Genomic DNA, 27,574 nt, shown 5'->3' with positions numbered 1-27,574 from the left:
TGTTAATCTCCCAGGATCCAAACACAGGTCAGACAGATGCCGCTGGGCCGATCCAGCTGCCCACCAGGGCCACAATAACCTCAAGGCTCAGCTGAGGCTGCAGGATCCATTTCCAAGCTCATTTACAGGCCGTTGTCAGGTCTCAGGAGATTCACACGGGCGTCTCACAAGCCGGCTAACTCCCACGGGCCTCTCTAAAGACTGCCTCACAGCATGGCTGGCTTGCCCAGGGCAACCCATGCAAGCAACAGCAAGAGGGAGAAGACAGATGTCACCATCTCTTTCTAAACAGTCTTAGGAATAACATGCCATTTCTCCTGCTATATTCTGTTCCTTAGAAGTGAGTCAATAAGTCCAATTTATGTACTAAGGAAAGAGATTACACTAGGGTATGAATACCAGAAGGTGGATTGATTAGTGTGGAAATTTTAAAGGCTTCCTGCCCTTAAAGGTAGCATAAGGTATTATTATCCTTCATTTCATACTCAGACACCCAACTAGTTAAGCAATGTGTCCAGGTCACTCAGCTAGACTACTGTCTGACTGGCCAGCTGGGGGTGAGGTGGAGGAAGGCAAGGAGAAGGTATTGATAGAAAAACAGGTGGCACCTGGGTGGTTCAGTGATTGAGTGTCTGACTTTGGTTCAGGTCATGATCCTTGGGATCCAGGGATCGAATCCTGTATCGGGCTCTGGGGAGCGGGGAGCCTGCTTCTCCTTCTGTCTATGTCTCTGCCTCTCTCTGTGTGTCTCTCATGAATAAATAAAATAAAATCTTAAAAAAAAAAGAAGGTACTTATAGAAAACCAAGTGGGGATAGAGCCTGTATTAATTTTACCACGGAGTAACCAATGACCCACAACTTCGTAGCTTAAAATGAGCATTTATTATCTCACATAGTTTCTAAGGGCCAGGAATTCAGAGGCAGCTTGGCTGGGTGGTTCTGGCTCAGGGTGTTTTGTGAAGCTGTAGTTAGGCTATAGGTCAGAAATGTAGCTTTGAAGATTTGACTGGGACTAAGGATTCCCTTCCAGCATGGCTCACTCACGTGGCCAATAATGGAAAGCCTCAGCTCCTGGCCACACGGACCCCTCTATGTGGGGCTTGAGTATCTTTGTGACAAAGAAGCTGGCTTCCTCCAGAATAAGTGATTCAAGAGAGCCTAAATGGAAGCCTTAATGCCCTTTGTGACTTTGGCTCAGGAGTTATACACTGTCATTTCTGCAATGTCCTGTTGGTTACCCAAGTCAGTCCTGTTTGTTGTGGGAGGATTGCACAAGGGCATGGGAACTTCAGAGGAAGAACATTGGTGGCTGACTACCATAGGGTCCTACAAGATTAGTAATCCTAAAACCCAATTTTAATTAAGTCACTCCTTAGGTCAAAGAGATCCAGAGCTTTCCCACATAATCTGATTTCCTTAGTCCCATCTTAGTCTTTTGGGGAGATGAATTACCTGGGACTGGCAGCCTGGTCTACTTAAAGACCCCCAACAGCCCCCAGAGATCCTTGTGGATGTGCTCCCTCCCCATCCTCTCTATTCAGTGGGAAGGCCTACTTCCCTGGGAAGCCTCTATCCAGCCTTTGACATATAGTCATTGTACCTCTGCCATGTGCAGGCTCTGGTTGGATGCTGGAATATAAGAGTGAGCAAACAGCCATCTATCCTCCCTGGAGAGCTTCCAGTCAGGATGGGAAGGTAGATATTAGCCAATTAACAATACTCACAAATTGTGACATACTCTCCCAAGGTGCCATGTGAACATATAACGGCGAGCCTGGCCAATTCTGCATATAATATTTGAGCTGTTGAGTACTTCATCAGTCTGAACAGGTGTATAAGCATTAGGTTCAGATGCAAATGCCTGAAAATCCAAAATAAAGGTAGCTTAAACAATAGGGATGCTTATTTCTCTCTCGCTTAGATGTCTGGGAAGATGTTTGAGGACATATACTGTGCCCCTCAATGACAGGGATCCAGGTTCCTTCTATCTTGTTGCTCTGCTCTGTATGACCTTCACCAGGTGGTCCAGGATGGTGGCATCCATATTCTGGGCAGCCATATGGAGAAAGGAGAGGGTAATATTTACCATCTATCCCTCTGGCTGCCACAAGATGCTTCCCCCATACATCTCAATGGCCAGAACTTAGTCACATGGCCACACCTAGTCAGTCGCAAGGGAGTTGAAAAATGCAACTTTTATTCTGAGCACCTATATGACCAGCCAAAAATTGGAGCTCCATCACCATGGAAAAATAATACTGACAGTCAACCCTATTTTGCATTACTCTATGCCAGGCACAGTCCTAAGTCCTTGACACATATCAACTCATTTCGTCTTCACAATAGACCTGTGAGGAAGGTACTACTATTGCCCCCATTTTACAAGCGGGGAAACTGAGATACACTTACAAATGGGGGAACGGGTCAGTAAGTGGAGAAGCTGGAACATGAACCCTGAACCCATGTGGTATGGCTCCAAAGTCTGGGTGCTGTTCACATGGTTTACAGTTATGAAGAAAGGGAGAATAGGTACTGGGGGACTGCCCATGTAGCAGGGTGAGAGAACAAAGAAGGAAGTGCTCCAGGCAAAAAGAATAGCCCAAGCAAACCCTACCCCTCTCGGCTTCCAGGAACAAGGTCCTTTGCAGCAGCACCTCTCTCAAACTTAGATGTGCCAACAAATCTCCCGGAGATCATGCTAAATGCATACCCAGAATTTGCTCCATGATGCCCAAGCAGCTGGCCTGTGGACTACCACCGGAGAGACTGTGGACCACATTTTGAGGAGGGGGGACATGTGATCAAAAGCTACCTCTGTGTGACTCCCTTCCTGTACAGGGCCAGCAAAGAGTGGTTTGAGCCTGGTGGCGGGCCACACAAGGACCTCACACCTTCTTGCCTTTCTAGACTTCCAGTTCAGGATAATTTCCTTCTCTCCAAACTGCCAGGCCACTTGTTGAATGAATGAATGAATGAATGAATGAATGAATGAATGAATGAATGAATGAAAGAAATGCTGGAGGTCAGAGAGAGGGAGAGGCAGCTGGTCAGGCCATTGTGTATGCTCCAGGGGAAGATTTTGGTTCATTGCTCCCACCCGCCAGACCCAGAGCTGGCACTGTGCATTCTGAATCCTCCCAGAGGAACAGGTGCTGTGATTTACCTCTATTTATAGATGAGGAAACTGCCCTCTGGTCCTGCTTTTAGATCCTGAGCGCTCACCTGCCTCCCCTGGGATTTTTCAAGCCCTGTGACAGAAACCTCGGAGGCGGGGCCAGACTACCCCAGGGGAAGTTCAGAAGTAGTTTCCTTTATACCAGTCCTGTGTTACCTCAACTACCATCTCCTCTAATCCACCCATCCTGGAGGGAGATGCTGATTATCTGTGAATTTTGCAGGTTGAAGCTGAGGCTCAGCGAGGTCTGTGTGGGGGGCCAAGTCACAGAGCAGCAGGTTGCAATCTGCGTGAGACAACCGCATGCCCTGTAGGGGCCTGGCTCACAGCCAGTTCTCAGTGAAAACCGTTCAGATGAGCCCTAAGTGGAAGAATGTTAGCAGAGGCAGCCAGGTGGTCCATCGCAATCACCTGGGCTGACGGAGCCCTTACCGGGTGCCAGGCACTGCACTAAGCCAGTCTCCCAGCTTTCTCATCCGACCCCCAGAAAAAAGCCCTTCAAATGTCATCAGTCTCTTTGGGCAGACGTGGAAAGCTCAGAGTTGCCAAGTGTCTTTCCCAGAGAGGCACAGCAGGGAGATAAATGGTAGATCCACTTCATGAGTCTAGGACTGCCCGACCTCCTGCAGGTTTAGAGCTCGACGCTGTGCGCGACCCAAATCTGGATTATTCATTCATTCAATCCTCACAACTCAAGGTAACTGTTTCACGGATGCAAAAGAGCTCTGCAAGGCCGAGGCTTGGGGAGAAGAGGAGGAAAACACCGTGGGCGGCTTCCAAGGAGCCCCCGCGCGCCCCGCAACCCCCGCGCCCCGCGCGCCCCGGCCCCGCAGGCCGGCCCCTCCCGCTCCGGCCCGCGGGCCCCTTTAACCGGGCGGCGGAAGGGGCGGCCGGGGCGGGGCGGCGCCCAATGGGCTGCGCGGAGCGTCACTTCCCGGCGGCGGGAGGCGAGCGGCGGGAGTCGGGGCGGGGGCGGGGCGGGGGCGGCCGGCGGGGGCGGGGCGGCGGGCGGAGGCGTTGGCAGCGGGCTGGGACGCACGCGGCGCCGCGGCCCCCCGTCTGCAGCGCGCCCACCCCGGCGGCGGCGGCACGATGCCCTTTGACTTCAGGAGGTGAGTGTGGCGGGCGCGGCCGCAGGGGGCCCGGGCACCTCGCGGGAGCGGCCCCCGGCCCGGCGCACGCCTCGGCAGGCGCTCGGCGACCGGGGCGGGCCCCCCGCTGCACACAAAGCCGGCCGGAGCCTCAGGGGGCCCCCTCGTGCAGCGGGAGGCGAAGCCACCCGCCTCCCGGCCGCCGCGCCCCTTCCCTCCGCCGAGCCCCCTCCGCAGCCGGCCTGGACGCCGCGCAAACCCGCCGCGGCTGCCCCGATTCCGAGAAACTGATTAACTACCCCCGCAGCCCAGCGGGGAGCGAACGAGCCGCCCGCTCCTGCCCTTACGGAGCCTCCTGTCGCGGACCCCCCCCACTGACAGGTGCGCCCCGGGCACCTCCGAGGAGCGCCCGGGATCCGCAGGGGTCCGCTGCCCCATACCGCCTGGCAGCAGCTGCAGGGTTTTAGGTTTCCACAGACTGAGGCCGCCCCAGCCTAGGCAGAACAGGAGGCCTCTGCCAGCTCCGGTCCTGTTCTGAGTATGGGGGCACCATGGGAGGGGGAGGAGGTCAGGAGCCACGGGCAGGGCTCCCCAGAGGGCCTGGCCTGGCCTGGCCTTGGCTTCCTGCAGTCTCTACAATGGGTCCTTTGTGGGGTCCAGCTGCCTCATGGTCCACGCACGTTGTGCTAGGCTAGGCCTTCTGAGATCCTGCCTGGGAAGGGTCCCCGCCAGACTTTCCTCTGAGGAATGGGGTCCCAGGGGATGCCCTTGCCTGAGGCAGTGACACTGTGGGGGTCTGGCCAGGAAAATAGCAGGGCTTCAGTGTGGGGAAGAGCTGGATTAGAATCCTGGCTCTGCTCCCTCCACTGAGCAGCTCCGTATATTCTAGAAGTTAGGGATGAAGCCTCTAGGTTCAGACTTCCCCGTAGCTGTGCTGCAGAGTGATTTGGGCAAGCGTCTGAACCCTCCCAGTATCTCTAAAATTCACTACCTGCAGGTTGGAGCTAAAATAAGGTCCTCACCCATGAGGATTGGTTGCATGAGAAGCATTTAATTCAGAGTCTTGTAGGGTTTAGAGTTCAGACGTAGGATGTCAGGAGATGAGGAGTTTCGTAAGGCCATTTCTTCACCCATAAATAGGGATTCTGATGCCTACCTCCCCAGGGGAACTCTTCCTCCTTACCTGCCCCTTCCCTCTCTACAGGTAAGAGTGAAGTCAGGGTAAAGTGACAGCCTTCCCAGGAAGAAAGCCTGGCAGTGACCTCCATGCGCTGGTTGATGTGGTACTCCAGCCTTTCCCGGGCACCTATGCCATGTGGCAGACAGACATCTACCGACTTCCTCCTGCCCCTTCCATGAAGCCCAGAGGCTGGCACCAGGATCTCAGACAAATGCTTGCAGATCCAGGGCGGTTTCAGAGAAGGAAAGTTCCTCCGATGGAACAAGGGACAGTCCTTATACTGACAATTAACAGCGGGCCACAAGAGCTATGGTTGGCACATGGTTTCCTGGTTCCACAATGCCTCCCCTTACCAGTCTGATAATTAAGATTCCTGGACTCCACCCCCCTCCTATGATTTAGTAGGTTTCAGTGATTTTTGACCTTGTTGGGGAAACTACCGCTTTTGGTCATTTCATCCTTTCACTCTGCACCTAACCCCTTAGGAGGAAGTTGAAGCTTCAGGCTGAGGGTCTTGCCTTGGACCTCATGGGAACTAGACTGAGGGGTGGGCCAGAGTCCCAGATCATGCACAGCTTCCAACCTGATGCCCGTTGAGTTGGAGGTTTGGGGTGCCCGGGTGCCTGGGGTCCCCTGCTTAATGAGGTATTGTTTTAATACATTTTCTTGAGGGCTTGGGCTTACCACAGAATAGAGGGAATAGATATCACACCTTTGTATTTGTGCTTTGGAGGACAAGCCATTTGTACTGAGAACCCAGACTTTTTAAGATGCTAACCCCGGGGCTCAGTTTCTAAGGAAGGTTCCACCATTCCACCTACCTTCTTCCTCTTCAGTGTTCATTCATCAGATGTTTACCCTGCTCGGCCCTCTGCCACGTGGCCCACAGTACAGAGCTGGGTACGTGTGGCCCTGCCCTCTCAGCATTGCAGAGAAGGGAAGGAGGGCATCGTAGGTCCCAGGAGTGGGGTGTCTACCCCTGTACAGGCTCTGAAGACTTGATGTCTGTTCCCTTGTCACCTGTGAGAGGGAGTTTTAATCTTCATTTTAAATCAAAGGAATGAAAGGCTGCCCAGTAGAAGCTTTTTGCCCAGAGCCATATATGGGTGAACTGATGGAGTTGAGATTTGAACTCAGCGGCTGTTAGCTAACTCTGGGAGAAAAGGGAACTCTTGGAGGGTCCTACCACCGGTCCGATCTCTTAAGAACTGTTGGGGAATGGAGAGGGGCCTACTGCGATTGGACACTCTCTCCAGTGTGAGGCCTGGAAGATAAACCAGGTTTCCTGCCTGTTTTGCTCGCCATACAAGTAGCCAGAATCAGGAGGAGGCGGGGAGAGGAGGGGATAGCAATCTCTTGCCCTCTTGCCCTTTCTTATCGATACTCCTTTTTTTCTCAGTGCATATGGGACCTTGTGCAGCTTACCTCCTGTGTGTTCCCCTGTCTGTGAAATGGGCACGAGAACAGTACCCATTGTTGAGAGGATTTAACGAGTCCATGTGTGTAAAGCATTTTAGACACAGTAAGCACCCAATATATTTTGGCCACTATTTTCATTATTTGTGTTATTTCATGTAAGCACCTGTATTTCCTAACACTGTGTAATTCACTTTAATTATCATGCTTTTTCTCTTTCCCCCTCCCCTTAAAACATGAGCCCCCAGGCCAAAGATTGTTATCTCTTTTCTTCCCTATCCTAATTCCAGTGCCTGGAACAGCATCTGGGCCAGACACGCCCTTGGAAATGTCTCTCCAGGTCTGTTCAAAGGAAGTCAAAGGCATGGTGTGATTTTGGTACGCCAACTCTTCCTTTACTGGGCAGATTTTGAGCTATTGGTGGAGAATTTTCCCTTCCTTCCTTGAATTTGCTCTCTCTAAACTGTTTCTGGGGGTTGGAGGAGGCAGGATCCTGGGGCTGCAAAGATAACTTGTGTTTGCTTTGCTCCTGTTGAATTGTTTCATTAATCACTGGCCGGCTGCTGTTGTGGAACTGGCCATGTGACCCAGATCCGTGGGTGTTGGCTCTGACCATACCCAGTTCCGGCTGGCAGGGGTCAGTAGCACCTACCTCCCATTCAGCTCGAGGTGGGGGTGGGGGGTGGTTTCCACAGGAGCCTGGGTACTGCTTTCAGAGGGGGCAGAGATGACCAGCTTTCCCACAGTGGAGGCCCCGGAGCTGAAGCCCTAAGCCCTGGGTATGCTGCCGCCCTATTGCTGACCAGCCAAGCCATGGGACAATTAGTTTACCTTCTCAGAGCTTCAGCTTCTTTTTAAAGATAAGTGATAACCTTTACTGCTTCACCTGGTAGGGTAGATGTAGAGGCGAGAGGTATCTCTGTAAGGTAGGGCCCGCCATGTAATCTGTAGGGCTGAGTGCAAAATGAAATGCAGAACCCCTTGTTGGATTTCAGGACAGTGACACCAGAGCATTAAAATAAGCATGGATCCCTCAGAGCTTGGATCCTACATAACTGCATAGGTCACAAGCCCATGATGCCAGCCCTCCCCCCGCCCTCCAGCAGTGCCTTGGTTCGGCCTCCATTGCTTCTCAGCCTTCCTCCAGGAGACCCCAGGCCTTCTTGAGAGAACCCTGAGTGAGCTTTCCAAAGTTGACCTGTTTTTTTCTTTTTTCCGTAGTGAGCTTTCCACAGTTAACCTGATTTTCTCATGTCCTGGTTTCAACCTTCAAACAGGGTCCTTGCTCTGAGGATCAAGTATGAATTCCTCAGCTCCTCATGTGGCTTTGTCTGAGGGAGGCCCCCCTCACTCGCTGCACCAAGCTAAGCCCCAGCTCAGGGGGCTCTGAGCACAAAGTTAACACTCAGCAGTTAGTTAACATGAGTATCTGTAGTTCTACCCTGCCTTATTCCAGAAGGAACTTGGGGAAGCTGACAGAAACACATACTTTCCAACAATTTTTTAAAAGATTTATTTATTTATCTGAGAGAGAGGGAGAGAGCAAGCAAGAGTACATGGGCGGAGGGTTCTAGACAAAGAGAGAAACTTAAGCAGACTCCATCCTGAGCATGGAGCCTGATGTGAGGCCTCATCCCACGACCCTGAGATCACGAGCTGAGCCGAAATCAAGAGTTGGATGCTTAACTGACTGAGCCACCAAGGTGCCTCTATTTTACAATTTTTTAAAAACATAAATGGGCTTAAAAATGAGGGCAAAAGGGAAATGAAGATTAGACCAGAGGAAACATGATGTGAAAATGAAGTCTGTATTTTGTTTATTGAGGACTTACTAGCACCTGTTCCAATGATGTTCCAATGATGTCACATATACCAACTCATTTAACCCCACAGCACCCCTACAAGGCAGACAGTGGTGTCGTCCCCCTTTATAGGTGAGCCACTGAGGTGCAGCAGAGTTCAGGAGCAGTGTGGGTCCGCAGAAGGTGCTAGGGTTGAAGCTGGCTTCAGAGCCCCACTTGTCAGCTGTAGGCTTATCTCTAAAGCTTTTCCCCTTTCATTCACCAAGTTCAGAGAGAATGGAAATCTTCTCTAATTGGATTCAGTGGCTTTCTCATCTCTAATTCTTTCCTTACAGGGATCATTAAGAAGCTTAAAGTCATCAGCTTGCTCTTTCTTTCTTACTTTTTTTTTTTTTTTTTTTTTTTTTTAACCAGCCTCATTTGGCCTGACATCTGATTCAGAAATTGTCTTTAAAGACACCCAGTAATAGAACGCCTGGGTGGCTCAGTGGTTGAGCATCTGCCTTTGGCTCAGGCGTGATCCCTGGGTCTTGAGATCGAGTCCTTCATCAGGCTCCCCAGGGGGAGCCTGCTTCTCCCTCTGCCCGTGTCTCTGCCTCTCTCTCTCTCTCTCTCTCTCTGTCTCTCATGAATAAATAAATAAAATCTTAAAAAGAAAAAGATGCCCACTAACAGTCTCACACTAACTTGGAGCATCGTACTCTGGAGGGTCCAGGTTTTCCCACATTGGCCCCTGAGGCTTTCAGGCATAGAGCATATGTTTACCTGCACCTCTGGACATGTGATGAGATGGAAATCTCTCCTCTCAAGGCAGTTTGGGTTCCTGACTGTGATACCTAATATCTTGAGACAGTGCTGTGGCCAGCTGTGGCCTTGTTAAGTGCCATTTCCCAACTGGTGATCCTTTCATGTTTTATTCTGGAGTTGTTGCTAGGTGGTTTTCTTCATGCTTTAGAGGGGCAGGCAGGGTCTGAGGAGGGCATTTGGGGGTGAGACTTACTCACCACCTCTACATCAGTGGCCCTTGACACTGGCTGTGAGTTGGGATCACTGGAGGAGTTTTTAAAAAGTCCCGCAAGTCAGGCTACACTCCAGACCCAATGATGGGGCTCTGAGGGCGGGGGATCAGGTATCAGTGTTCTTTTAAAGGCCCTCACACGACTCCAGTGCACAGTGGTAATAGGAGATGTTTCAAAATTGGGAGAAGCAATAGGAAGCAGAGCTGAGAGCTCTAGGGCAGCTTGGAGGGAAGGCTGGGAGTGGAATCTGGTCCCACCTGTCACTCCCATGTGACCTTCAGCAAGCCACCTCCCTACTCTGGGACTGTTCCTCCCTCACCAGTCAAGTGGTCGATAAGTGGTCTACCTTTACATCAATGCCCTTGCTCTTTGGAGTGTGGTCCCAGACCAGCAGCTTCAGCATCACCTGTGAACCTCTGGGGATTGCAGAATCTCAGTATCCACCCCAAATTAATAAGCTCCCCAGGTGGTTTGGATGTGGTGTACAGTTCCCAAAGCCCTGCCCTATTTGACTGACTTGACACAGGATCTCCCAGTCTGTGCTGCATACTGTGTCCCTTGCTTAGAGATTCATGACCTTTCTAAAGGCTCTGAGAAGTCCTGCATGAGAGGGAGTGGAGTCACTTGGTTCAGCCCAGCTTTTGCCAAACTATCGTCAAAGCCACCCTGTTGTTCACAGGGCGCTCTGTACCATTTCTCAGAATAAAGCATGGGAAACAGCCCTAATTGATCCTTTAAGGAAGTAGGAATTAGCTTGTCTGTTGTCAGCTTTAACATTATATGCAGGAAAAGTATAGGACAGGAAAAAAAACAACACCTCTATCACTAGTATGTGTTTTTAAGAGTCTTGGCCCCTGGGAGAGGCAGGAGAAACTCAGGGTTCCCTGTACTGCCGAGAGCGAGGGGATATGGAGGTGCTTTACAAATCTACTCACCCTGAGTGGGCTTTATTGTTCCTATTCTACATTCAGGGAAATGGACCTCAGAGATGATGAATCACACAGCTGGTGCATCAAGGGGCCCCTGGGGACTGGTACCCCTGCCAGTGTAATCCTTCCCCTGGAGCCCCTTGCTCCTGTAACCCACGGGACAGCACAGCTGGACAGGAAGCATGATCCCTCTGAAGTGGAATCAATGTTCTGTTTCTCCAAAAAGGTGGAAACCCTGCTGGAGATGAGAGGCCTGGCTGTTATGAAACCAAAGTACAGTCACAGGTCCTTGAAACACTGGGTCCTGGTGTTGGTGGCAGGAACCCCTTCATGGCATTAGATTTTCTGTCTTGCATTCCAGTCCAGGACTAGAATCTCTTTGGAGGAGGAAAGAAGGCAATGATAATCTTAGCTAGTAATGCCTGATGGTTCCTCAGCTTGTGGGTGGAGTGCTGTGCCGGTCATGTCATTGGATTTAAAAGTCACTCTGGGATCCCTGGGTGGCGCAGCGGTTTGGCGCCTGCCTTTGGCCCAGGGCACGATCCTGGAGACCCGGGATCGAATCCCACATCGGGCTCCCGGTGCATGGAGCCTGCTTCTCCCTCTGCCTGTGTCTCTGCCTCTCTCTCTCTCTCTCTCTCTCTGTGACTATCATAAATAAAAAAAATAAATAAATAAAAAAAATAAAAGTCACTCTGGCTCCACAAAATAGACACAGTTATTAGTAATTTATTTTCTTTTTTAAATTAACATACAAAAAATTGACTTTTGGTGTACTCTTCTATGAAATTCAAGGCATCATCTCATTTAACCACCCCCTGTCCCTGTGTAGATACAGAACAGTTCTTTCACTGTGAGAAACTCGCACGCCATGACTCTGTGGTCACACTACTTCAGTTTTTTAAAAATTATGGTGGAACACTTAAGATGAGATCTGCCCTCTTAACAAATTTTTAAGCGTGCAGTATTGTTAACTATAGGTTGTACAGCAGATCTCTAGGACTTACTCATCTCGTATGACTGGAACTTTAGACTCCTGGAAGAGCAACTCCCCATTTCCCCCTCTCCCCAGCCCCGGCACCCACTATCTACTCCCTAATTTTACAGGTTTCATTTTTTGTGTCAGATACCGCATGTAAGGGCATATCAGGTCATATCTGTCCTCCTGTGACTGGCTTGTTTCACTTAGCAGAACACCCTCAAGGTTAATCCATATCATTGCACATGGCAGGGTTTTCTTTTTTTAAGGCTGAAAAATACTCCACTGTGTGTCTGTACCACATTTTCTTGATCCGTTCATTTGTCCATGGGCATTTAGGTTGTCTCCCCATCTTGGCTATTGTGATGAATGCTGCCTTGAGCTTGGGGGTGCAGATCATCTCTTCAGGACCCTGATTTCAGCTCTTTTGGGTAAATACCCAGTTGTGAGATTGCTGGATCCTAGGAAGTTTCTATTTTTAACTTTCTGAGGAGCCTCCACACTTTTGTCCAGAGCAGCTGCATCACTTTGCATTCCCACCAACAGTATACAAGCGTTCCTCTTTCTCCACATCCTGGACAATACTTCTGTCTGATGGTGGCCATCCTAGCAGGTGTGAGGTGCTATCTCATTGTGGTTTTGATTTGCATTTCCCTGACCATCAGTGATGGTGAACAGCTTTTCACGCACCTGTCGGCCATTCGTACGTCTTCTTGGGAGAAATGTTTATATATAGATCTATGGTGAGAGGAAATGATTGGTTGGTCACATACCCTGAAGCCATTTTGGTGGGTGATTTGGTGCAGGCTGTGCTGTAGCCCATGGGAAAGCAACACTCCCCTGGGAAGGGGCAGCTCCAATGAGGCTCTGTGGTTGGTTGCTCCTCAGATTCCCCAGTTTTTCAGGAAATGATGAAAATCTTATAAATTGTGTGAAAACAGTTAGTAATCATTTCTAATTTTATTTTTGTTGAATATGATACTGGGTCAAACCAACGCCTTCCTAGAGCCGACAAGGGCCTGTGGCTGGCAGCATGCCATCTGTGTGTCACACATACCAGTGTGACCACATGCTGGCTGGATGGACAGGACTTGGGGCAGAGCCCCTGGACTCTTGGAGGTGGACTGGCGGACTTGGAGCCTGAGGCAGAGAAGTGAGGGATCCATGGGTGTGGGCAGAGGTAGCCTTGGGGCCTGGGGCTTCCTTCCTCTGGGTGGTGATGGGACGACCCGGCCAGTTCTGCCACTGGACCTTGCCTTCCTCTCCAGCAGTCCCGGGGCTAAGTAATACTCCCTTGCTCCAGATCCTTTAATATCTTTAGCCTCCAGGGCATATCTTGCAGGTGACCTTCGCAGGACTGTGTTGTGATAACAAGAGTGCCCATGATAGTCCCCATTTAGGCTAATGGGCTTTCTTGGATTCCCTCAGTTGATCACCACGTTGGGTAGGAGCCATTTTTTATTCCCTTTTGTCTGGTGAGGCTGCTGGGCAGAAAGAAGGGACAGGACATGACTAAAGTCACACAAACTGCGGGTAACACAGCCGAGACTTGAGGGCTCATCTGTGATGCCAGGGCTGACTTTCTTTCTTTCTTTTTTTTTTTTTTTAAGATTTTATTTATTATTCATGATAGACATAGAGAGAGAGAGAGGCAGAGACACAGGCAGAGGGAGAAGGAGGCTCCATGCCAGGAGCCTGCACACAGGACTGGGAGCCCGACACAGGACTCGATCCCGGGACTCCAGGATCACGCCCTGGGCCAAAGGCAGGTGCTAAACCGCTGAGCCACCCAGGCGTCCCCCAGAGCTGACTTTCTTAACCACACTCTTGTGCCCTGGAGGTACGTGTTGTCACCTTGAATTTTGGTGGGCCACTCCACGGACATGCCTGATGTTATCTGCCATCTTTTCTTTTTTAAAAAATTAATTAACATATATATTATTAGTTTCAGAGGTAGAGTTCAATGATTCATCAGTCTTCTATAACACCCAGTGCTCATTACATCATGTGCTGTCCTCGATGCCCATCACCCAGTGACCTCATCCCCTACCCTCTTCCCCTCCAGCGACCCTCAGTTGGTTTTTTCTGATTGAGTCTCTTATGGTTTATCTCCCTCTCTGATTTTGTCCTGCTTTTTCCCCCCTTCCTTCCCCAGTGCTCTTCTGTTTTGTTTCTTAAATTCCACATGAGTGAAATCATATGATAATTGACTTTCTCTGATTGACTTATTTCACTTAGCATAATACCCTCCAGTGCCATCCACATTGTTGCAAATGGCAAGATTTCATTTTTTTTGATGGCTGAGTAGTATTCTGTTGTGTGTGTGTGTGTGTGTATGTAGATATATATACCACCTCTTCTTTATCCATTCATCTGTTGGTGGACACTTGGGCTCTTTCCATTGTTTGGCTATTGTGGACATTGCTGCTATAAACATTGGGGTGCAAATCTCCTTTTGGATCCCAACGTTTGTATCTTTGGGGTAGATACCTAGTAGTGCAATTGCTGGGTGGTAGGTTAACTCTATTTTTAAGTTTTTGAGGAACCTCCATACTATTTTCCAGAGTGGCTGTACCAGCTTGCATTTCTACCAACAGTGTAAGAGGGTTCCCCTTTCTCTGCATCCTCACCAACACCTGTTGTTTCCTGAGTTAATTTTAGCCATTCTGACTGCTGTGAGGTGGTATCTCATTGTAGTTTTGATTTATATTTCTCTGATGCTGAGTGATGTTGAACATTTTTTCATGTGTTTGCTGGCCATTTGTATGTCTTCTTTGGAGAAATGTCTGTTCAGGTCTTCTGCCTGTTTCTTGATTGGATTATTTGTTCTTTGGGTGTTGAGTTTGATAAGCTCTTTCTAGATTTGGATACTAGCCCTTTATCTGATGTTTCATTTGCAGATATCTTCTCCCATTCTGTAGATTGTCTTTTTAGTTTTGTTGACTGTCTCCTTTGCTGTGCAAAAGCTTTTTATCTTGATGAGGTCTCACTTGTTCATTTTTTGCCTTTGTTTCCCTTGCCTTTGGAGACATGTCTAGCCAGGAGTTGCTACGGCCAATGTTACCTGCCATCTAGTTAGTTGTGTTTACAGTTTGTCTTTCTGAAAGCCTTGGAGGGATTCTGGGTCACTGTAGAGGAGGCCGGGCCTGGATGATAGTTTCCTGTCACCATACACATCTGTGGGGCAGGAGATTATGGCTAGTGAGCCCCTGCTGTGGAGCCAAGCAGAGGGGTGCAGCCATTCCACCAGGGAGCAGCTGGAGCTGGTCTTTGGAGCCCCTGGCAGCAGGCAGGAATGGGCTGTAGTGGTGGAGCCAGTTGGTCATTGAATATATCTATTGGGACCCTATAGTGTGCCAGGCTCAGTTTTAGAAGCTGGGGGATGTATGCACTGGGCCAAATATAAATCCTCCCCTCCCTAACCCCCAAACTCATGAGACTTGTTTTATTTCTGGCATTTGCTTCTCTTTCTCTCTCTCTCACTCTTTTTAATTAAATACACTTTTTGGGGGGAGGGAATAATTTAGATTTACAGAAAAGTGGTAAAGATAATATAGATACCCTCATCCGGCTTTCCCCACGGTTCACACAAAACATTACTGCCCCTGTCACAGCTAAAAAACTGATATTGGTACATTATTATTAACTGAATCTGGACTTTATGTGGATTTCACCTGTTTTCCACTCCGGTCCTTTTACTGCTCCAGGATTCAATCCAAGCTCCTGCACCACATCCAGTGCTCATACCTCCCCTGTCTCCTGTGGTTGAGGACAGTTCCACAGTCCTTGCTTTTCATGACCATGGCAGACCTGGGGAACACTGTCCAGTGTCTTCAGGAATGTCCTCCAGTTTGGATTTGTCTGATGTTTTCTCATGACTAGACGGGGCTGTGGGTGGAATGCTTTCTTGGTGCCTATTTTCGGGGGTACTGCATGACATCACTGGTGGCCTTCACCTTCTGCTGGCTCAGGCAGCATTGCCAGGCTGCCCCTGTACTGCCCCCCCCCCCCATCAGCTGTCTTTCTCCCTACCTTCTTCATGGCGAAGTTGTCCTGTAGGGAGGGGCATTGCAGTAGGAACCACCTATCTCATGGGAGGGGGTAGGAGGTATCGTCATGGCTTGGGTGGTCTGACACCATCATCCCCACTCTTTCCCTTACTCCCTGGGCTCTTTGAAAGATGAGCTGAGAACAAGGCCTGTTGGAGAGTGAGGCCTGTAAGAGAAACCTTGAAAGGACTAGGAGTATTTCATCCAGTGCAGGGGGGTGGTTTAAAGATTTGTCCCACAGTATTTTACGCCCCCGACAGGAGACAGGATGGTGGGCCTGTCCTGAGCCAATTCCTGTGGACCCAGGAGGTGGCTATTGGCTTGGGTGAGAACATCTCCCTGTTGGTCTCCACCAGCTGAAATCTCACCCGCCCTGCTCAGCCACCCATAGGCACCACCATGAAGTCTTTCCTGTTCTTCCTGAGTGGCAATGCCCTCCCTGACTGTGCCAGCTCCTCCTCTCTCCATCTGTCTCTGTGCTACATGCCTCCCTTGCTCCCTTGCTCCCTTGCTGCCTTCCTCCCTTCCTATTCAGCTCAAAGGACTCCAGGCTATGGCAGTGTCACACTTGTGCTCTCTTCTGCAGGACCCAGCCCAGGGACTGGCACAGAGGGCATGGCAATCCCTGGGTGATGTGCTTAGCAGAGGCACATGGCATTGTGGCAGAGGAAGGGCTTTGTCCATCTCCAACAGTCCAGTTCAAGATTCAGCTGCACTACTTCCTAAATATTTGACTTTGGGCAGGATGCTTCACACCTCTGAGCCTCATTTGCCTCATCGCAAGACAAGCCAAAGAATCAGTAGTGCCTGGCTCCCAAGATTGTCATGAGGGTTAATTGAGTTTGTCTCTATGAAGCCCTTAAGACTGCCTGGCATCTGTTAGGTACTCAGTAATTATTTGTTACAGAAAAAAAGCACCAGGAAATCCAGACTATCATAGAAGATTTCCAGGTTGGCAGAAAATTGGACTAGAGATGCCTCCTTTATATTAGCCTAAGTCAGCTAATTTCTATAAACCTGAAAACTGCAGTGATTTAATGCAATGGAAGTTCATTTCTCATTCACATAAAGTCCCAAAATGGCTGGGGATGCTCTGCCCTTCACAAGTACCCAGAAACCCAGGTTCCTTCCATCTTGTGGCTCTGTCCTCCCTGAGGCTGTGTTGGATCTTCTCTCAGGCCTGGCAGTGGGGAGACAAGGGGAGATGTGGAAGGCTAAGTGGAAGATGTGGATACAGCACCATCACTTCCGTCTTGACCAAGGGACATGCTCCCACCCAGCTGCAGGAGTGGCCAGGAGACCCAGGCAGGCCATGTGCCAGGAAGAAGAGAAAAGGATGGGGTAAGATGTGCCTGTCACTATCAGAGGTGGTAACTCCTCTCATTACTTCTCAGCCTTCCACCATTCTGGTATCAGCTCCATAAGTTGGGGGCATACTCCTAAACAACATATAATATTAATAATTTTTCTCTAAAGTATTCAATTTTTAAACCATATTTTTATTTAGAAAAGCTAGCTTGAGAACATCTTTGAAAATGGCGAAGCAGTGTCCCCTGCCATAAATAGCTACCAATAATTGCAGGGCTGTTCCATTCCAGCTAGCTGGTGCCTGCCAAAGTTGTTGAGTCTGTTTAAAAAAAAAAAAAAAAAGACATTGGCCACAGCCAGAAAGATGAGAGGTTGACCACGGAATAGCACTGCCTGAGGGCAGCCCGGGTGGCTCAGCAGTTTAGCACCGCCTTCAGCCCAGGGCATGATCCTGGGGTCCCGGGATCGAGTCCCACGTCGGGCTCCCTGCATAGAGCCTGCTTCTCCCTCTGCCTGTGCCTCTCTCTCTATGTGTGTCTCTCATGAACAAATAAATAAATAATAAATAAAATCTTAAAAAAAAAAGGAATAGCACTGCCTGAGACTTCTTTGATGTTCTCAGAATGTCCAAGTGAGGACTCAGCAGGAATGTGTGAAGCCTAATGCCATTTAGCTACCAGGTCCCCATCTTACCTGAAATCACCCCAGGTCATACTGGTGGCCCAGGTGCCACACTTTGGGAAATGCTGGCTTCAGAGACAACTAGCACACAATATGTACAAATCCAAAACTTGGTGCAGGGAGAGGTGGATGAGATTCACCGTTTTACCTCATAGCATGTTTGCATCTTGACCTATGAGGGAGGGATTAATGTGTCACTTAGCCAATAGGGAAACTGAGGCCCAGGGCAGGACCTGACCCTCTCTACCCACCCACCCCAACCCCTTCACTCCCACTCTGGGGGCCATACGGCAGATTCCAGTGCCCCTTCCACCATCCCTGGCTGCTGTCTTTGGTTGGGGAAGGCTTCCTTCTGTAGATGCAGCTGGTCTGGACCAAGATAGTGTATTCATGCTGCCCTCCGTCCTGTCCCTGGCACCCATCACCTGCCCGGTGCATGTGGCTATGTTTGCACAGGAATGCTGGCCTCCCTGGGCTGCTTTGAGGAGCCTGGAAATCAGAAGGCAGCCCTGGGCCTGTTTGGGAACTTGTCACCCACTCACTGGCCCAGTGGGTGAAATTAATTTGTTTGGGGACAGCATCAGTTGCTTCTGGAACCTGGGAAACTGCTTTGCTACATGCTGTTTTTTTTTTTTTTTTTTTTTTTTTTTATGATAGTCACACAGAGAGAGAGAGAGAGAGGCAGAGACACAGGCAGAGGGAGAAGCAGGCTTCATGCACCGGAAGCCTGACGTGGGATTCGATCCCGGGTCTCCAGGATCAGGCCCTGGGCTGAAGGCAGCGCTAAACCTTGTCTTTACCTTCGTGATGCTTCCAGGCTAGTGGGGAACAAATATGGGCAATGGTGAACAAGCAGTGGCATAAAAAGTTATTTTTTATTGAGGTGAGTACTGCGAAGGCAGGAAAAGTAGATGGGGGTGGCAAAGAGTTTGTAGAGGAGGAACTAACTGGATTAGCATGGCCATCTGGAACCCTTCCTCCAAAAAGATCCTCTCAGACTGCCTCTTTAGTCTGATTTGGGTCGTTCCCTACCCCTTGCTTGGCCAAACCTTTATATCACCCCTGGACACGTCCTTCGGATCATTTAGTGTATTTTGTCATTTAACGTTCCTTGTCGATGGAGTCTAAACTCTTGAGAGCAGGGACCAAATCTATTTGCTCATTGCCTGGTCCTTGGTGCTGACGCCACAAGCCTGCACACAGGATGGTGCTCAGAGAATATTTATCAAATGAAGGAAGGAGAGGGGCAGGTTGGAAGGGGCCAACCCCAAAAAGGTGAGATTCCCCACCCGCCTGGCACCTGGCAGAGAGCTCAAACTTCACCGAGATTGGATGCTTTGTTACCAGATCTCTGTGTTTGGAAATGTGTCTAGTTTTCTCCTAAGGGTACGTCTGAAAGGATTTATTTCTCTAGCAGTGAGAATGGAAAATGTTTCCTACTGACTTTGTCTTGAGGAATTGGGAAATCAGACATTACTTGGGCCTGCCCAAAGTGGGAATGGGTGGCTGGCTGCCTGTCCAAACGGTGTGCCACCGGGTAACCCCCCCTCTCCTATCCTCACTGGCTTCCCTTGCTTGGAATGGCACGGTAGCTGCCACAGAGGTTGGGAAGTTGGGAAGGAGAGGACATTTGACATTCCACACTCAACCGCAGCCTAGGGGTTAGCCCTAATTGTTCCCATTTTGAACAGATAGGCTCAGAGCGATTGAGGGCTTGGCCCAAAGTCACATAGCTAGCAACATAACAGAACCAGCCCCTAAACTCAAGGCTTTATGACCCCAGAAAGTAATGCTTTCTGTTAGATACCTGACCCTGGAAGCTCAGCTTGCTCAATTTTCAGTTTCAGTTGAGCCTTTCTGTTCAATCTAGAATGGGTGGGTTTCCCTAATCACCAGGGCCCTGCATACCACCCCCCACTCCACAGCCCCAAGGCCTTGTCAGGTCCCAGATTCTACATTTTCAGAGTATCCTCAGTGATTCTTTTTTTTTTTTTTTTTTTTTTCCCTCAGTGATTCTTAGGATTAGGTAGGCTGGGAAAAGCCCTGAGGAAGGCTTCACGGTTGTAATTCAAATGTAATCCTGAAGTTGAGCATCACACATCTGAAATAACTTAATAGTCCATGATCAGGAGTGTCCTGAGGGATTCAAGAGTTTAGAAAGCCCTTAGGAGATGAAGTGTGATCTGGAGATGATTGTTTTCTCTGTAGATGAGGACGCTGAGGTTCAGAGGATTCACACAGTTGGAAAGGGACTTGGAGCACAGCTTTCCTGGACTTGACTCCCATCCCCGTCTAGTTTGCTGGGGGAGGCGTTTGCATCTTGGTGAGTGCTAGTTAGGTACTCAGATCCTTACCAACGGTGCAGCTGGGGGTTTCAACCCCTCTGTGTCCCTGGTACAGAGAACTAGACCTGACTTGTTCTCTGCAGTCAGATATTTCTGGAAGGAGGGAAGTGAGATGTTTCAGATGTTAGACAGTTGGGGGTGGGGGTGATTATAGAAGTAAATGTGTCCTGAGTGTCTCCTGGGCATTGGGCCCAGTGCTACACACTGTAAATAAGTCATCCTATTCATTTCTCACAATAGACCCATGCAGTGGGGGGCTTTTACTTCCCCATTTTGCAGGTGGAGGCAACTGAAGGGAAGTGATTTGCCCCAATATTGGTGTGTGTTAAGGTTCTGGGCTGATTAAAAACCAATATGCCTCAAGAGGATGGAGCCAGCCCCCGTTTTTGGAGTTGGGGGCACCTGAGGTTCTGAAATCTGAGGGGCTCCGTCCAAGTTCACCCCGCAAGCCGGGTGACAGGGGGCTGGTTTCGCTCTCAGACCTGCCTGACTTTCCCCAACTCAGCTCTGGTTGCCCAAGTTGTAAAACTGGGTCACACTCAAAGCCAGGTGGTTCATCAGAGCTGAGTTAAGCCTGAGTCAAAGGAGCTTTGAGAAGGTTCTCCCACCCACCTCCGCCCCGCCCTGGGTCAGGGCTCTTGCAGTGGGGCCACACAGGCACGTCACCCCACTTGGACCGCCACCTGCCCCGCACTCACTGAAGCACGACGAGCCAGCCACCCAGGATGCAGCCTGTTCTAGAGCTGCTGTTGCATGCTGCACCTGGGACTTCTGGGCTTTTGATCCTGGTGCATGCACCTGCACTGAGTGTGTCCTTGGGCAGCTTACTTCATCTCTCTGAGTCTGCTTTCTGGTCTACAGATGGGGACATGAATCCTGACCATCCCCCCACCCCATCCCCAGGGCTGCTGGGTAAAGTCAAGGAGGAAACCTCCCACAGCTCCTGGTGCATAGGTCCCCTTTCAGCATCATGGCCCCTTGTACTTTCCTTCCCTTATTTATGAAACTTCCTGACAGGCTTATCTGGCAGCACGGGGGGGTTGAATCCTGTCCCATCACAGATATTATTTCATCCTCACATTCTTTTAAATTGAGTTAAATGCCAGCACTTTCAAGTTAGGAGATTTCACATGAAAATCACTTACCATTGCCTCTAGAAAAATGGACTCCCTGGCCAGGTGGCAGACATAGCTATCACTAAGGAGTGGCCACATGCTCTCCACGTCCTGTTGCCTGGTCCCCAGCTGCCTCCCCTTCATTGATGAGTCCTGCATCCTAGTTCTTAATAGGCCAGCTTCTGGGTGCAGGGCAATCTAAGGAAACAGACTGCAAGCAGAAGCTGGATTGGGCAGGGCCCTGGGACATAAATGCGTGGGGAGGTACACGGGCTGGGGTCAGAGCCCAGAGCCTGGGCAGGGAGGTGAGTCAGATAAGGGGCTTCAGGCATCCTGCCAACCTCTCTGAAATGGGAGGACACTCTTGCAAAGAAGCCAAATTGATTTGACCTAACAGAGGTTAGGAGTCCAGGTTCCTGAGAAGGACCACCCGGGCTCAAATGTTCCACTGTGACTTTGGGCAAGTTCCCAAACCTCTCTGTTTCCCCCTTTCCTCATTTGCAAAATGAGAATAATAGGTTGTTCATATGTGTGCCCTGAAACATGCTAAGCATTCTACATGTCAGTGGCTAATGATCCCATCCCTAAATAGGAGATTTGTCTAAGATCTTCTTTAAGAGATGGTCTGGAAAGGTTCTTAGAGAGATCCACCTGTGTCTGGAAATCCCAAGGAGAGACTATTATAATTGAGTCTATTCCTGCTAAAAGAAAATTGCCAAAGAATCAGGTGCATTGTCCTCTTTGCTGGAGGGGGCCAGTTTTGCATTTCTCCTGCCTCCACTTTGAGCTCAATGCTGAAAGTTCCCATTAAGAACACTCCATGGGAAAGGAGTAGAGAGGAAGAGAGCGAGGCCCAGAGGTAGCTTTTAATGTTTCAAAACGCTGGTGCATCCTGCCCAGGTACCCTGTGTCGGCAGATTAGCTTGCAGGACCTGGTTTCTGCTGGCCAAAGTCATCCTACCACCTCACAGGGTCTTCCTGTGGGCTGCATGCCATCCGTGGACACCACAGATTCAGGCAGGGAGCTCTCCCTTGGAAGGAGCCAAGGAGACTTGGCTCTGAGTCTCCCACCAGATTGCCAGTGCCTTGTTCTGCCTTGGTAACTGCTGGGTCCCCCAGGCCTAGGACAGTACTGGGCACACACACTAAAAAAATATGTCGAATAATAAATGATCAGAGTTTGAATCCCAGCTGCATTTGAATGACAGCTCTGCTACTTGCAGGCTCTCTGATTTCCTAGCACCTTACCCACATCATCAAGGGAGATAGTGGCAGTACCTTCTTCCTGGGGGACAGGAACACTTCAATGACATAATTATGGTAGGTTGCCCACCATGACACCCTGCCATTGGAAGTGCCCAGTACATGTGGCTGGGATTATTTTTTAGTTTGCATAGGTATTTGAACATTGGTACAGGCTACCACATCCATCTGTGGCCCTGTGGGTGGCAACGTTACAACTGCAACCTTGGAATCTAGAGCATCTTGGCAGTAACAGCCCGGAGAAGAGAGAGTATGTGGATTTGGCCAAGGGAGAGGAGCTCTGGGGAGGGCCACCCCTGTTGGTCAGAGAAGTGCCTGTGTGTATGCAAGTGTAGCATGTGTGTGTGAAAATGTGCTTATGTCTTTGCTGCGGGCCTATGGGATGGCCATCAGTGTCCCAGCTGGTCTCACAGTCTGGGGCTCCCAAGTGTGGGGACATGGACTTGGCATCTACCCTCTCACTGGGCTTAATTGGTCTGCCATGTGCACTTGTTGCCTGGAAAGATATTGCACAGAAGCTGTGATATGTAGGAATGTCCAGTGAGTGAGCCGGACCCAGCAAGGTCAGTGACTTGTGAGTGGCTCCTGGGTCTGCTGCTTCCTCAGTGGAACTTCCTGCCAGGTAACTCTGTGCTGTCTTTTGAACACATTCCAAGCATTTCCCTCACTTGGTCCCTTATAGCAGCCCTGTGGGGGAAGGAGTTGCCTATTTCACGGATGGGAAAATTGAGGCCCAGGGGGTCACAGTCTACCCAGCTGGCTAAGGGCAGTTTACTGTTCGAATGCAGATTTCCATGGCCCCACCTGGACTTTGTGATATGAGGCATTAGGGCCCTGGACTCTGTATTTTATGCACCCTCTCTGGGGCATTGGAGTGGTCAGAAGAGTGGAACCCCAAGCACTACGTCCAGGTTTGTGCCCTGGCCCTGCTTAGTACAGCCAATCACGGCACCTTTCTGGGATTGATTCAGTTTCCTCAGTTGTGAGGTGGGGAGAGCACTGGAGAACTTCTAGTAATGTGAAAGTTCTAGAAGCAGTCATGTAGCCCTTCAGAGAGTCCAGTGAATACACATTTGTGGTTGTTATTCCATATGTGATTTGTTACAAAAGCAATTTAAGAAACAAAAGGGTGCCTGGGTGGCTCAGTCACTTAAATGACTTTTGGTTTCTGCTCAGGTCCTGATCTCACGGGGTCATGAGGCCCCATGTCCAACTCCACGCTCAGCAGGAGTCTGCTTGAATATTCTCTCTTTCTCTAAAATAAATAAATGAATCTTTAAAAAAAAAAAAAGAAAAATGTTGTCTGTGTGTATAATACCTGGAAAGTTATAGGTCACCCTCTTCCCTCACCCCCTCCCCGAGTGGTATTTCTCAGAACACCCGGAAACACTGCTGGGCAGGGATGGGGATGCTGGTTTCCAGGAGGGCAGTGGGGACAGGAGAGGGAGCACAGTCACCTGCCTCCATACCTGGTCTGTATCCAGGGAACATGTCCTTTGGCATGCCCCCACACTTCTCTGCTGGCAGCTCAGCTGGGTCAAAAGATCCCCCCAGCACTTCTGCTGAGATGGTCTCCATCCCTGCTCACACCTTGTTTGCTCCTTTATTCAGTCATTCATGAACTGTTATCTGTGAGCACCTGCTGTGTGCCACACACTGTGCTGGAGCTGGGGAATCAAGCTAAACCCCACAGACTGTGGTACGTGCTGTCATGGAGCTTCTATTCTAACAGGGAAGATGGACAATTAAATGAGCAAGAGTTTTTTGAGTAAGAACATCCAGGGAACTCTGGGGATTCTGATCAAACTTTTCACAGGGCTGGAGGAGGGCCTCCCCACCGTGTCACCCTCGAGAGCTTAGTGATGAGCAGAGCTGGGTGGATCCCAGGTCAAGGGGGCCAGTCCTGCCCAGAGGCAGGGGCAGGAGTGATGTGTCAGCACACAGTGAACTGGAGAATGCATCTGGGGCATGATGAGAGCATGCCCTTGACCCCTCAGCACGGCAAGGATGGGTTTGAGGTGAGGAGCCAAGTTCGATTTGTGGTGTGGCTGCCTGCAAGGCTGGGCTGTAGAGGTGGGCCAGGGTGCAGCCCGGCAGGGGGCAGGCGAGCAGCTGCTGGCTCTTGTGTTTAGTCTCTCTGCCAAGAGGCTTCTTTGATTCATATTTTCCACTCGGACTTGGTGTTTGGAAAATGTTGACCTTCAGCTAATCAAATGTCACTTTTTAAATTGTAAGTCACATCCTATTCAATTAAGAAGGGGACAATGGATCCGTGACTTAGTTCGTGGCCTGTTGGCAGGAGGCAACTTGATGGCACTTGAGACCAGAGAAAAGACAGGTGCCTTATCATGTCCCTGGGGGTGAGCAGTGAGCCGTTTCTATGAAAGGGTGGCCAGACTGACAGTGAGGCTGGGTTAGCAGCCAGGCTAGAGAAGCTCAGACAAGACTGGAGTGCCAGCCCAGGCGGGTGGAATTGAGCCCTGCTCACAAGAAGCAGAGTCTTGTTGGGAAGGTGGGATCTGTTCACACAGGTGGGAGAGGAGTGGAGGCCACGTTGGTGATACTGCTTGATCAGAGAGGAAGGAGATGGTCACACATGCACAAGTGGGGAGTGAATTAGGGGACTTTCTGGAGGAGGGACACTTACTTGGGAGATGAGCCAGGGTTGATCAGTGGAGGGGAAGAGATGGCATTGTAGCTGAGGGGCTCTGCAGCCTGATGACAGATTGGGAGGCAGGGATAGTGGTGTCAGTAAAGAGGGTGGGTAATAACAGCAGGCAAGTGAGGTGGGCCGAGTTTGTGAGCCTGGCTTGGAGTCTGCACATTTTTATGTCATGTCAGGCAGTGGGGAGTCATAGCAGGTTCTTGAGCAAAGTCAGTGCTTAGGAAAAAGAAAGGGATCAAGTGAATATAAAAACTCTCTAGGGCATGGATAAAGGGGAACTGAAAGCCTGTTGGCCTGGGTTAATATGTTTCCCCGGGACGTCGAGTGAGTGTTCTCCCTGATGGGATAACTGCTTGTTATTCACACCTCTCATAGAGGCCAACCTGGGACTGAATTCACGCATATGAAACGCCTACAAGCCCACTGCAGACATTTGGGCAGCATTGGAATTGTGGCCAAGGATTGGAACCCTTGAAAACCCCACCACAGGAAATTCACAGTTGGGGAACTGAAAAGCATTTTGGAAAATAGTATTGGGACCCCAAAGCCACTAGTAGATTAGGAACATGTTGATGTATTTGAGATTCATTAACATAATACAGGAAAGAGAATACTCTTAGGCATTTTAAACTAGGAGTAACAGGAACTTCTTTCACCCTCATCTGCAAAATGGGCCCAATGATAGTGCCAGCTTCATGGGGCCATTCTGAGGATCACATGAGCTGATGCAGGTGAGATGCTTGGCATTGGACTTGGCTAGAGTAGGTTTTCCGTTGATATGCCTGGAACAATGCAATTCATTCTTACTTACCATGCTGACTTGCTACATTGTAAGCATTTCTGTTCCAGAAGTTTCAGGGAGATGCTAATAAATTTGTTTGACTTTGTTGCAGGGATGCCCTGCCTAAGAGACTTCCCCCTTAACTCTCTTCCCCCTTAACAAGAACTCGTGGCCTTGTGTGAACAGTCACTTCCCTGACCCTACCCCCACACAGCTGTGGGAGCTTCAGGCAGGTCCTTCATCCTCCCAGGACTCAGTTTCCTCATCTGTAATAATGGGCTAACAATAGTGCCTCAGGCCAGCATTGTGTGAGACAGAACGAGATCATGTACATGAATTGTCAGCAAATGTTCCTCCATGGTCACGGGTCACTGACCCCCTCCTGGGGTCCTGTGTACTCCCAGAACCCAAGGCAACCCAGCTCTCTTATATATGACTCAGCTTCCTCTCCATGTTCTTGTCTCCCACCTTCCATTAGAATTCCGGGAGTAGAAATAATCAAATCTAGGTGTTCCCATCTGTTTCCAGCTTTACTTCCCTATTCAGTTTTCATCCCCCAAGGCTGTTTGTTTGACCATTCATTTATTCACTCATTCACTCATTTATTTGCAAATGTTCATGCTGGTCATTGCATGAGGCCCTAGGGGTCCAGTGGTGAACAAGAGGGATATAGCCCCTGCCACCATGGAGTTTTTGGTTTCAACAATTAAACACCCAATTAAATTTGTAGTTCTCAGTTGATAGGAGTGATGCATAGGGAAACACAGAGGGCTCTAGGACCCTAGTCTTCTGGGGATCAAGGAAACCTCACTGCAGGGGCTGAGTGGTTGGTTCTCTGAAAGGTGCTTAGGGTTGGATGGATGGGAGGCCCAGGTGAAGGGAACAGCATGGACACAGGCTGTGGGTGGGGAGGACACTGCGGCAGATGGAAGTAGCTGTAGAACAGTAGGGCAGAGGAGTGCTGGGCTCCAGGTGTCCCCTGAGCCAGGCCATGCAGGCCTCATAGGACATGTTTAGGAATGTGTCCTTTATCCTAAGAAGCCTCCAGCCTGTGAAGGATCGTAAGATCTTGCAAAAAGCTCACCCTGGACCAAAGGGGAGGAGCAGAACAGTTAAGGTCCTTCTGCAAGGTTCAGGTGAGAGTGGTGGTGGTGTGTACTGTCACACACCCCAGGTCTTTCTTATATCACACACTAGAGGAGCAACTCAGCTGGTGGCCTCAAGGCCAGAATCCTTGTGTTGATACACAGGAAAGTCACAGACACTAGGGTTGTGTGTTCCAGAAGCCTGGGGTAGGATGGAGGAGCCTTTTTTTTTTTTTTTTAAAGATTTTATTTATTTATTTATGATCGTCACAGAGAGAGAGAGGCAGAGACACAGGCAGAGGGAGAAGCAGGCTCCATGCACCAGGAGCCCGACGTGGGATTCGATCCCGGGTCTCCAGGATCGCGTCCTGAGCCAAAGGCAGGCGCCAAACCGCTGCGCCACCCAGGGATCCCCTGGAGGAGCCTTTGATAAATGGCTGGCTACCACATGTCCATGAGGATCGTAACATAGGCCGCTCCCAATGAGCCCAGGAAAAGGCTATTTATTTAGAGCCTACTGGGTGGTCAGCAGATCCAAGTTCATAATCTCAACTCACCTTCATAGCACATGGATGGGGATGGGAGCGCCCTGTTGTCCAAAGAAAGAAAACAGGATTAGGCAACTGTGAGGGACTTGCCCCACATCCTGAGGCTCCTACCTGCCAGGTGTTTTGAGCCAAAGTCCAAGC

At 49.8% G+C, this 27,574-nt stretch overlaps 1 protein-coding gene and 1 long non-coding RNA gene across 6 annotated transcripts in view; one reads left to right on the top strand and one right to left on the bottom strand.

The window, feature by feature from the left end:
- The first annotated feature begins 4,162 nt into the window (after positions 1–4,162).
- Positions 4,163–27,574, top strand: part of ERGIC1 (endoplasmic reticulum-golgi intermediate compartment 1) — a 105,189-nt gene continuing 81,777 nt past the window's right edge. Inside the window, exons 1-2 of one of the 5 annotated variants that reach the window (XM_025434812.3) lie at positions 6,895–6,970; positions 16,821–16,983. In XM_025434812.3, the coding sequence (XP_025290597.1) occupies positions 6,946–6,970; positions 16,821–16,983 (188 nt within the window). In that variant the 5' untranslated portion in view covers positions 6,895–6,945. Of the gene's footprint in view, positions 4,290–6,864; positions 6,971–16,820; positions 16,984–27,574 lie in introns of those variants that run through there. The other 4 variants (XM_035715144.2, XM_049109133.1, XM_049109132.1 and 1 more) reach the window with 4 other exon arrangements.
- LOC118354474 (uncharacterized) lies at positions 19,610–23,921 on the bottom strand. The gene is made up of 3 exons (XR_004815010.2): positions 23,824–23,921; positions 21,122–21,302; positions 19,610–20,069 (listed from the first exon to the last, which is right to left on the bottom strand). It is a non-coding gene; the product is annotated as an uncharacterized LOC118354474 (long non-coding RNA).

The sequence above is a fragment of the Canis lupus genome, chromosome 4, assembly GCF_003254725.2.
Source record: "Canis lupus dingo isolate Sandy chromosome 4, ASM325472v2, whole genome shotgun sequence".
In the NCBI taxonomy this organism is placed as follows: domain Eukaryota; kingdom Metazoa; phylum Chordata; class Mammalia; order Carnivora; family Canidae; genus Canis; species Canis lupus.
The sequence above is the reverse complement of the archived record's forward strand: the minus strand, read 5'-3'. Positions and strand labels throughout refer to the sequence as shown.